General features: G+C 41.8%; 1 protein-coding gene across 7 annotated transcripts in view; it reads left to right on the top strand.

Annotated features, from left to right (window-relative positions):
• NF1 (neurofibromin 1) overlaps nt 1–12,008 on the top strand; it is a 241,565-nt gene that overhangs the window by 79,354 nt on the left and 150,203 nt on the right. For all 7 annotated transcript variants that reach the window (XR_008888649.1, XM_056556350.1, XM_056556349.1 and 4 more), the window contains exons 21-27: nt 3–142; nt 2,100–2,222; nt 4,725–4,808; nt 4,889–5,005; nt 6,073–6,254; nt 7,331–7,542; nt 7,776–7,937. Coding sequence is in view for 6 of the 7 variants with exons in the window: in XM_056556350.1 (XP_056412325.1) it covers nt 3–142; nt 2,100–2,222; nt 4,725–4,808; nt 4,889–5,005; nt 6,073–6,254; nt 7,331–7,542; nt 7,776–7,937 (1,020 nt within the window). In the remaining variant the exon portion in view is untranslated. The remainder of the gene's footprint in view (nt 1–2; nt 143–2,099; nt 2,223–4,724; nt 4,809–4,888; nt 5,006–6,072; nt 6,255–7,330; nt 7,543–7,775; nt 7,938–12,008) is intronic.

Genomic DNA, 12,008 nt, shown 5'->3' with positions numbered 1-12,008 from the left:
AGGTTTTACTTAATGACACCAATACCCAGTTTGTTGAGCAGACGATTACCATTCTGAAGAACCTGCTTGATAACCATACAGAAGGCAGCTCAGAACATCTGGGACAAGCCAGTCTTGAGACCATGATGCTAAATCTTGTCAGGTAATCCAGGAAAAAGAAATCTGTTCATTGATTGAAAACAATTTTGAGGTATTATGAGTATTCCTGCATAATATCACTTTTAATATTTTGCTGGACATGGGTGTAAAAATAAACGAGCAGTATGGAGCCAAAAGGCGCTGCGTGAAACAATGATAGGTAAACTTGTTTTTTTATTTTTAAACAAGCTAAGAAAAATTTAAATAGATTAATTACTCTGGAATACGCCTTTTTGAATCTTAAACACATAAAGAAGCACGGTTTTTGTTTAGTTTTTTTGCTCATATAATGCACACACTCACCACCAGTATTCCTACAGTATTCCGGTTTCATTCTGATCCCACTGCATCCATAAGTTTTCTTACTGCAGCTTTCCCTAGTTATGATCAGTCTGACAACCAGGAATGACTTGGCTTAATGTGTCACAGGAAAGTGATTTGTCCTGTGCCACCGGACTTCATTACTACATTATTACTACATTATTTTATCATTACCTTTTTAGATCCCTCCAAACAGTTCAAACCCCTCCACTCCCCATCCTGCTCCCCCTCCATGTTTATCACTGTCACTTACATGCTGCACTAGATCTCATATCTGCCCTAAGAGACAATGCGCTCAATAACAATAGGTGAGTCCATATACATTAGCAGCAGTTATACGGCTGATCAAACTGTATATCTTATGTGCAGACTCTGAAGTAGCTGCTGTGTGATGCAGGCTTACAATTCTATCCCTTGTGTGTAAGTGCTGACAGGGAGAAAAGGAGGTGTGTGATAACTGTTACTGTAAACTACTTTGCATTGTTATTGAGTGAAAAGATAATCTATGGTACTTATTGCACTTAAGAGGTAACTTTCAGTAGTAAACATTTGACATGTTGTACACACGTGATCCAACCTTTTTTTCTGTACGCTCGATGCCGCTCGCTTCCCTGGCTGCTAACTAGTGATGGGTAACATGTCAAGTTTTTGTTAATGACAGTCACTCTTTAAATGTATAGCAAAAAGAAGTCCGAGTGGCACCACCACTAATCTGGATGTCGGTATGAACACTATTCGTGGAACAGTAAAGGATACACTCAATGCGTAACAGGTATAAAATAATTTGTCCCGCGGTGGTGCTAGGATCAAAGAAGTATGAAATCAGCAAGTGCAATAAATATAGAAACAAGACAATCCTGCACTCACCACTCTGGTACACTGTAAACAGCTCCTCTTACGGGCGTTAGATCTGATAGGCAGGTATGTTCGACTTGGGACGCTCAGAGGCGACTGCCGGCGGTTTCACGCAAAGGAATAATGTGCTTCTTCCGGCCGAAAGGGCCTATCGGATGTAACGCCCGTGAGAGGAGCTGTTTACAGTGTACCGGAGCGTTGAGTGCCGGAATGTCTTCTTTCTATATTTATTGCACTCTTTAAATGTAACTCGCAGCAAATGCAGTTATGAGACTCTGCCCCCTCTCTGCAATCCCATAGACATTGTGGAAAATATAGGCAGTGGTAAAATCATGTCAGGGAGAAAATAGATCGGCATGGCACTTTTGCTAAAATTGGTAAGGCCATGACATATACAACACCCTTTACTTTAAAATTTTATAATGGCCCATACTGCACTATATAAGCAAATTTTTGTAGCCTATATATACTGTTTTGGTCACACGTTTATTATTATGTTTTGTTGGTTTTAGGAGTTTGTCAGGGCCGGCCTTTCTGGCTGCGTTCACACATAGTATTTTGGTATTTAGTTATTTTAGCTAAATCCAAAAGTGGGTCCAAAACACAAATCTTTGCAATATAGTTTTTCTGTGTTGGTTCCACTCTTTGTTTGGGGCTAAAACACTAAATAAAATTGGAACCAAAGACTGACCAAAATACTTTGTGTTATCCTAACTTTTTCTGTGTTTCAGCAAGTCTTTGTAAATCTAAGCCAGCCATTTATATATAGTCTTTTATTTTCCAAGATATGTTCGTGTACTGGGGAACATGGTGCATGCCATTCAGATCAAGACAAAGCTTTGTCAACTGGTGGAAGTGATGATGGAACGAAGGGACGACCTTTCTTTTTGTCAAGAAATGAAATTCAGGTAAGTAGTAGAGTTACTGTATACTTATAGTGCAGTCCAACTTCAGATAAGGCCTTGTTTACATCTATGTTTCTGTTCTGTTCTTACAAAAGAGCAGATCAGTGAAGATTACATTAGCACTGACACAGACATACTCAGTGGGTGCCCAACAGACCCTGTTTGGTTTCGGTCATGTTTCCTTAACTGTTCTGGACAAAATAGCCCTGCATACTGCACTATTTTGTCTAACTTTTTCTATAGAATCTGTGACAGAGGCTCCAACCAGTACCTACAAACAAATGTGTACACATTCACATTGCAAAAAGAAGTTCCTCTGTACCATCTTAGTTAAATATGGGATTTTGTAGATGTTTTCTAGTGTAGTTGCATAAGCTGGTATACTATGTGATAGAAATTTAAACATTTGTGGTTAGGGCAAAAGTAGTAAGATTCAGTCTAAAAGAAATAGTAAGAAATAGTTTTCCAGGCCAGAAGACCCATTTTCAGCAACACTATTAGGGAATTGCCATTATTAGACGGGGGTGGTGAAATCTACTGTCAGGATCCTGGTATATGGTCCAGAGTGGTTAAAGGGGTACTCCCATGGAAAACTTTTTTTTTTTTAAATCAACTGGTGCCAGAAAGTTAAACAGATTTGTAAATTACTTATATTAAAAAAAAGCTCTCTGCTGACCTCTGCTGTCCATTTTAGGAACGGTCCAGGAGCAGCATATGTTTGCTATGGGGATTTTCTCCTGCTCTGGACAGTTCTTAAAATGGACAGCAGAGGTCAGCAGAGAGCACTGTGCTCATGACATCAGAAAAATCTAAAAAGTAAAGCATTTCCTCTGTAGTATAGAGCTCCTAAAAAGTACTGGAAGGGTTAAGATTTTTTAATAGAAGTAATTTACAAATCTGTTTAACTTTCTGGCACCAGTTGATAAAAAATGAAAAAAAATAGTTTTCCTCGGGGGTACCCCTTTTACTCCTTAACGGCAATGGACGTAAATGTACGTCATGGTGCTGTGGTACTTAACACACCATGACGTAGATATACGCTCCACCATTACCGTGAGCACCAGACCGGTGTTCACGTCATGCGCGGCAGGTCCCGGCTGCTATCAGCAGCCAGGGACCCACTGGTAATGGCGGACATCCGCAATCGCGCAGATGTCCGCTGTTAACCCATCAGATGCCGTGATCATTACAGATCATGGCATCTGCGGCAGTGCAGCACTTTAAATGGATGATCGGATCGCTCGCAGCGCTGTCGCGGGGTTCCGATCATCCATAATGGTGGCTGGAGGTCCCCTCACCTGCCTCGGTCCATCTCCAGGGGTCTTCTGCTCTGGTCTGAGATCAAGCAGACCAGAACAGAAGATAGCCGATATCACTGATCAGTGCTATGCCCTATGCATAGCACTGAACAGTATTAGCAATCAAATGATTGCTATAGACAGCCCCCTATGGGAAACTATTAAAGTGTGTGTAAAAAAAAAAAAAAAAAAAAGTTACAAAATTACAAAAATAGTTAAAAAAATGAGAAAAATCCCCTCCCCAATAAAAATGTAAATCATCGGTTTTCCCATTTTACCCCCCAAAAAGCGTAAAAAATTATTAATAAACCTATTTGGTATTGCCACGTGCGTAAAAGTCAGAACTATCAAAATATATTGTTAATTATCCAGTACAGTGAACGGCGTAAACGTAAAAAAATAATTAAAAAGTCAAAAATTGCTGCATTTGTCACATTTTAATAGTTTGAGGTTTTTTTTAAGCGGTACAATTATAGAAAAGCATATATCATGGGTATCATTTTTATCGTATTAACCCACAGAATAAAGAAAACATGTCATTTTTACCATGAAGTGTACACCGTGAAAACAAAACCTTCCAAAATTTGCTAAATTGCGGTTTTCTTTTCAATTTTCCCAGATAAATAAAATGTTTTGGGTTGCGCCATACATTTTATGATAAAATAAGTGATGTCATTACAAAGTAAAATTGGTGACGCTAAAAACAAGCCCTCATATGGGTCTGTGGCTGGAAATATAAGAGATGATTTTTGGAAGACGATGAGCAAAAAACGAAAATGCAAAACTAAACTTGGCCTGGTCCTTAAGGCGTTAAAAAGAGTGCCTCTCACTCTCTCATTACACAGATAATCCATTAATTTAAATGGCACTGTGTTGAGCTTAAATTCCCCTGTGGTTGTGATGCATGGAAATTGAACACTTATTTCTAGGTTTCCCCACAGAATATAGCTGAGCACAGAAGGCCCCAATAGGAGGACATTTTTATGTTGTATTAGTCTTAGTTTTTTGGGGTTTTTTTGTTGTGAAGGGACTCGCAGTACAGTGTTTTTTTTTTCTTCACAGTACACAACCCCTATAGTTACAACTAACTAGATCAGTTTTATTTGCTAATTTAAGTTTAATAGTTTATTGGGTTAAAATGGTAATGTTCATTGCAATGTCTGATACATGTTGCATATTCTAATGTTTTCTTTTTCGGTGCATTAAGGAATAAAATGGTTGAGTACTTGACCGACTGGGTGATGGGGACATCTAATCAAGCAGCAGACGAGGATGTGAAATGCCTCACCAGGTACTGCTCGTAAATCTTCATCTTTTATGACTTCTGTCTGCTTGTTGTAAGATCTTATGCAAAATATGTCTTTTATACAGGGACCTAGATCAGGCAAGCATGGAGGCTGTGGTGTCTCTTCTTGCTGGACTTCCTCTTCAGCCTGAGGAAGGAGATGGAGTAGAATTAATGGAAGCCAAATCCCAGTTGTTTCTCAAGTAGGTATATTTTAACTAGAATTATCTATGGGGTTTTTTCTTGCTGGAAACCATGTTGAACGTTTTGAATTGCAAATCACTATTCTGATTGGTTGCTATATGCAACTGGTCAACTTGTCCTCTGCACAGATTTGGATTACTTTTTCCCCTCTTAAGTGTCTGATCTTACCTATATATGTATGAAAAGTGAAGTTCTAGAGAACTTGAAAATTGAACCTCAGTATCTTTCCATGCACAGCCTGTGTATTCAGGAACCCCCTTCTATTAGCCGGAGAGAAGAGCTGCTACAAATACCATCGATTTCTTTGGAATGGTATAGGGGTATTTACCTTATGTTATCCCCTATCCATAGGTTGTAGTAAAAAGTGTCAGATCATGGCCTTCTAACTGCTGGCACCCATTGCAATTTCCAGAAATGACCCCTGAGTGTGTGCTATGAAAGGAGCAGCAGGTCAGGCATGCATGTGCCTCTTTATTCATTGGCTATGAAGCTGCCAAAGGAAGCAGAGCACTGTACTTGGCTACCTTTTATAGTTCTATAGATAATAGAGCAAAGGCCCACATTTGCAAGTTGCTTCTCCATTCATAACATTGAATCGGGATCCCGGCAGTAGGACCCCCAGGCACTTATTACCTATCCTGTGGATAGAGGATAAATAGCTTTAACTCTGACTACCCCTTTAACACCTCCACATGTTACCTGGTTACTCATCCATTTAGTTGAGGCTTTTATAGAATATCTCTATGGCTGACTCTTTTTAGGGATCTTTCCTTCAGATTTATGGCATTTAAGTTGAAAGGGTTTTGCCACCATGGACACTCATCCCCCTATCCACAGAATAGTGGATAAGTATGTGTTTACCAGGCCACTGGGACCAATATCTGGCGGATTTTCTATCCGGTTAATAGAGAAGTGACAATGGGTCAAGCAACCTTTAAATGTTCCCTCATTATATCAGCTTTTCCTGCAAGTAATTACCTTTTATTACCAATATTTCAGACCACCAATGTATAATTATTGACGTATGGCCTATTGTTTGACTAAAACCATTAATGTCTTTTGTTAGATATTTCACACTGTTCATGAATTTACTAAATGACTGTAGCGAGGTAGAGGATGATGGTACCCAGACTGGGGGCAGGAAGAGAGGAATGTCTCGCCGATTGGCTTCCTTGAGACATTGTACTGTCTTGGCTATGTCCAATCTGTTAAATGCTAATGTTGACAGTGGCCTCATGCATTCAATAGGTAAGTTCCCTTAGTTATATTAATGTTTTGTTTGGTAATAAAATAAATAAAACAAAACACAAGTTGTATAAAATGTTTTTTTTTTGTCTAGATGAAATATACATATAATCTATAGAAACTCTCATAGTTAATGTGCTTTTCTAGTTTTTGGGGCTGCAGTAGTTGAAATGTAAATTTCTGCTGCATTTTTACCTGGAATACAGGTATTCATTAGCTTGTCCTGATATAGTAGTTTGTGAACAGACCTGTATCAGCACTTATAGGGCCCTGGTGAGCTTTTCTCCTGAGAAGATAAATCTCTTAATTGGTTACAATATTCCTACTTAGAATTGCCTAAAGTTTCCATATCTTATTGCTTAAGCTCTCTCCTGATATTCCAGGCAGACAAAGGGGTACTCTGGGGAATGTAAGCATGGGATAGGGGATAATAGTGTCTGATCATGGGGGGGTCTGAATACTGGGTCACCCCTGGATTACCTGCATGGGGCTTGGCTGTTTGACAGTCCTTGGCATGCTCTGGCCCCCAACTTCCGTCTGCTCAGCCAATCAGTAGCTTGTCTCACCGCTGATTGGCTGAGCAGGCCGTCGCTGGCGTTAGTCTCCAAAGGTGAGGACTGGAGCATGCCAAGGACAGGTAGCAAGGTGTCTTATAGTAGATAATGGGGAATCCCAGCAGTCAAAACTCTACGCGATCACTTTTTCCATATCCCAAAAAATTGGGGTTAAAGGGGTACTCCGGTGCTTACTCATCTTATCCCCTATCCAAAGGATAGGGGATAAGATGCCTGATCGCGGGAGTCCCGCCGCTGGGGACCCCCGGGATCATGCATGCGGCACCTCGTTTGTAATCAGTGCCCGGAGCGTGTTCACTCCGGGACTGATTATGGTCGACAGCAGTGCCGGCAGCGTGTGACGTCACGCCCCCGCCCCCGTGTGACGTCACGCTCCGCCCCTCAATGCAAGCCTACGGGAGGGGGCGTGATAGCTCCGGAGTACCCCTTTAAGTTTTAGTTCCCTGGAGTACCACTTTAAGCAGTCACTGTTTTTCTATGGACTCATGTAAGCTTCTTTTCTAGGTCTTGGCTATCATAAGGATCTACAAACAAGAGCTACCTTTATGGAAGTCCTTACAAAAATTCTTCAACAGGGGACAGAATTTGATACATTGGCTGAAACAGTTTTAGCTGATCGCTTTGAAAGACTGGTTGAATTAGTCACCATGATGGGTGACCAGGGGGAATTACCGATTGCCATGGCTTTAGCCAATGTAGTGCCCTGCTCACAGTGGGTGAGTCTTAACTGTTTTCATTTCTCTGTTGTATTTTTGGGCTTTATTATTAAAGGGACTAGCATAGCAAATCAATTCTTTATTCTACTTGTCTGAATAGCATGGCTGAGTCTCCTAAATGGTTTCTTAGGAGGGCACCCCGCTAATAGTCTATTGACAGATTGAGCCATGCTTAGAGTTGCTTTGTGTTTATTTTGTTAACCTTCTAATAGTTTTTTCTTTGCCCCACTTAGGATGAGCTTGCACGTGTCCTTGTGACACTCTTTGATTCCAGACATCTCCTGTATCAGCTTTTGTGGAACATGTTTTCTAAGGAAGTCGAGCTAGCAGACTCCATGCAGACTCTATTCAGAGGAAATAGCTTGGCTAGCAAAATTATGACCTTTTGTTTTAAGGTGTGTATTTAACCTATTAAACAGATATTGGCTTTACTTTCAAGAGAAACTGTTTTGTACAATACCTTTTTCTGTCCTGTCATCAGCATAATATGATTAGCCTGTCATGTAATGCTTCCAATAATTTCTTCATGTGTGTGTGCTGTATGTTACTTGGCAATCTGTCAAACTTTGTACACTGCTCGAAAAAGTGATCACTAAGCTAATACATCCTAGATCTGAATGAATAAACTAATCATATGAAATACTTTCGTCTTTACCAAAGAGAGTAAAACTAACCCCAAAATGTTCTTTAACTATATAAATAACAAAAATGTCAAAAATGAAAGTGTTGGCCCTTTAAAAAATGATGAGGAAGAAATTATAAACGGGGATCAGGAAAAAGAAAATATATTTAAAAAAATTCTTCTCCACTGTATTCACTGAGGAAAATGAAATGCCAGGTGAAATACAGCGAGATAAGGTAAACTCCCCAGTACAGGTCACCTGTCTAACCCAGGAAGAAGTACAGTGCCGCCCACAAAAAATCAAAATAGACAAATCACCAGGTCCAGATGGCATTCACCCCCATGTTCTAAAGGAATTAAGTAATGTAATAAACAGACCCCTATTTTTAATATTCAGGTACTCTATAGTGACACGGACTGTTCCCCACGACTGGCGCATGGCAAATGTGGTGCCAATATTTAAGAAGGGGTCGAAAGGTGACCCTGGGAATTATAGACCTGTTAGTTTAACCTCGGTTGTATGTAAATTGTTTGAGGGTTTCCTAAGAGATGCTATTTTAGAATATCTTGATAAAAATAAATGTATGACCCCGTATCAGCATGGATTTACGAGGGATCGATCCTGTCAGACTAACCTGATCAGCTTTTATGAGGAGGTGAGCTCCAGACTGGACCAGGGGCAATCGCTGCATGTCGTATATCTGGATTTTTCCAAGGCATTTGATACGGTTCCACATAAAAGGTTGGTGCATAAGATGAGAAGGTTTGGGCTGGGGGAGAATGTGTGCAAGTGGGTAAGTAACTGGCTCAATGATAGGAAACAGAGGGTGGTTATTAATTGTACTTATTCTGATTGGGTGACTGTTACTAGTGGGGTACCACAGGGGTCTTAGGTGGAATAGTAAAGTAGCAATCTTTGCAGATGACACTAAACTCTGTAAAGCGGTAAACACTATAGAGGACAGTGCACTGTTACAAATGGATCTGGATAGGTTGGAGGTTTGGGCTGGGAAGTGGCAGATGAGGTTTAACATTGATAAATGTAAGGTAATGCACATGGGGAAGAAAAATCAGGGCTGGGATTATGTATTAAATGGGAGAACACTTGGGACGACTGACATGGAAAAGGACTTAGGAGTATTAGTTAACAGTAAATTTAGCTGTAGTGACCAGTGTTGGGCAGCTGCTGCCAAGGCAAATAAAATCATGGGGTGCATCAATAGGGGCATAGATGCCCACGACAAGGAAATAATTCTACCGCTGTACAAATCACTAGTCAGACCACACATAGAATACTGTGTACATTACAGTAACCCCCCGACATGCGATGGCACCCACATATGATCAAATCGACATACGATGGCCTCTCAGAGGCCATCGCATGTCGATGTCAGCATCGACATACGATGCTTTTATATGTCGGGGCCATCGCATTAACTGCTATCCGACAGCGCAAAATGCTAAAGCTGCTGTCGGATAGCAGTTTAAGCATCTCGGACAGGTTCACTTACCTATCCCCGCTGCTCCGGGTCCACTTCGCGATTCTCCGGCGTCTTCCGCATCTTCTCCACGGTCCGGGCCTCGCTTTCCGGTGTTATTACGTCGCTACGCACGCCGTGCCGGCGCAACAACATAACGTCACCAGAAAGCAAGGCCCGGTCCCTGCAGAAAATGCGGAAGAAGCCGGAGGATCCCGAAGATGACGTCGGAGCAGCGGGACAGCATCGGGAGCCCCTGGGACAGCATCGGGAGCGGTGAGGACGCGGTCCGGAGCGGTGGGGACAGGTGAGTATTAAATGCACTTTTTACATTGCACTAATCCCTCAACATACGATGGATTCGACAAACGATGGGTCGTTTGGAACGAATTACCATCGTATGTTGAGGGACCACTGTACTGGGCACCAGTGTACAAGAAAGATAGAAAGATATAGTGGACCTGAAGAGGGTTCAAAGTCGGGCAACCAGAGTAATAAGGGGAATGGGAGGACTACAGTACCCAGAAAGATTATCAGAGTTAGGGTTATTTAGTTTAGAAAAACAAGGCTTTGGGGGGACCTAATAACTATGTATAAATATATCAGGGGACAGTACAGAGATCTCTCCCATGATCTATTTATACACAGGACTGTATCTATAACAAGGGGGCATCCTCTACGTCTAGAGGAAATAAGGTTCCTACACAAGCACAGACGGGGGTTCTTTACTGTAAGAGCAGTGAGACTGTGGAATTCTCTCCCGGAGGAGGTGGTCATGGTGAACTCTGTAATAGAGTTCAAAAAGGGGCTGGATGCATTTTTGGAGAGTACTAACATTACTGGTTATGTATACTAGATTTATAGGGACAAAAGGTTGTTCCAGGGATTTATTCTGACTGCCATATTTTGAGTCGGGAAGGAATTTTTACCTCTAGTATGAGGGTTTTTTGCCTTCCTCTGGATCAACTAAACTCAATAGGGACTTATTAGGGTTATAGGTTGAACTTGATGGACTCTGGTCTTTTTTCAACCTTATGAATAGAGATGAGCGAACTTACAGTAAATTCGATTCGTCACAAACTTCTCGGCTCGGCAGTTGATGACTTTTCCTGAATAATTAGTTCAGCTTTCAGGTGCTCCCATGGGCTGGAAAATGTGGATACAGTCCTAGGAGACTCTTTCCTAGGAATGTATCCACCTTTTCCAGCCCACCGGAGCACCTGAAGGCTGAACAAATTTACACAGGATAAGTCATCAACTGCCGAGCCGAGAAGTTTATGACGAATCGAATTTACTGTAAGTTCGCTCATTTCCACTTATGAACTATGTTACTATGTATGTTACTATAGTTGAATGTGCTGACAACAAAATCACACAGGCCACAAATCACTAGAGGCTGATCCAACCTTGATGTAATGTCCTTAAAACAAGTCAAAATGAAGCTCAGTATTGTGTGTGGCCTCCACATGCCCGTATTACCTCCCTACAATGCCTGGGCATGCTCCTGTTGAGGGTGGTGGATGATCTCCTGAGGGATGTCCTCCCAGACCTGGACTAAAGCATCCGCCAACTCCTGGACAGTCTGTGGTGCAACGTGGCCTTGGTGGATGGAGCGAGACATGATGTCCCAGATGTGCTCAATCGGATTCAGGTCTGGGGATCGGGCGGGCCAATCCATAGCATCAATGCCTTCCTCTTGCAGGAACTGCTGAAACACTCCAGCCACATGAGGTATAGCATTGTCTTTTATTAGGAGGAACCCAGGGCCAACCGCACCAGCATATGGTCTCACAAGGGGTCTGAGGATCTCATCTCGCTACCTAATGGCAGTCAGGCTACCTCTGACAAGCACATGGAGGGCTGTGCGGCCCCCCAAAGAAATGTCACCCCATACCATTACTGACCCACCGCCAAACATGCATGCAGGAGGATGTTGCAGGTAGCAGAACGTTCTCCATGGCGTCTCCAGAATCTGTCACGTGCTCAGTGTGAACCTGCTTTCATCTGTGAAGAGCACAGGGTGCCAGTGGCGAATTTGCCAATCTTGGTGCTCTCTGGCAAATGCCAAACGTCCTGCACGGTGTTGGGTTGTAAGCACAACCCCCACCTGTGGACGTTGGGCCCTCATACCACCCTCATGTAGTCAGTTTCTGACCGTTTGAGTGGACACATGCGCATTGACCTGCTGGAGGTCATTTTGCAGGGCTCTGCATTATATATATATATATATATATATATATATATATATATATATATATATAATTTTTTTTTAAATGTGCATATTAAAGGGAACTGGTAACCTGGAGGGGGGGGGGTAGTTGCATTTATCAACTAAATAAAATTAATTTTTACTCCACTCGACTAGG

This window comes from Hyla sarda, chromosome 2 (genome assembly GCF_029499605.1).
Source record: "Hyla sarda isolate aHylSar1 chromosome 2, aHylSar1.hap1, whole genome shotgun sequence".
In the NCBI taxonomy this organism is placed as follows: domain Eukaryota; kingdom Metazoa; phylum Chordata; class Amphibia; order Anura; family Hylidae; genus Hyla; species Hyla sarda.
The sequence above is the reverse complement of the archived record's forward strand: the minus strand, read 5'-3'. Positions and strand labels throughout refer to the sequence as shown.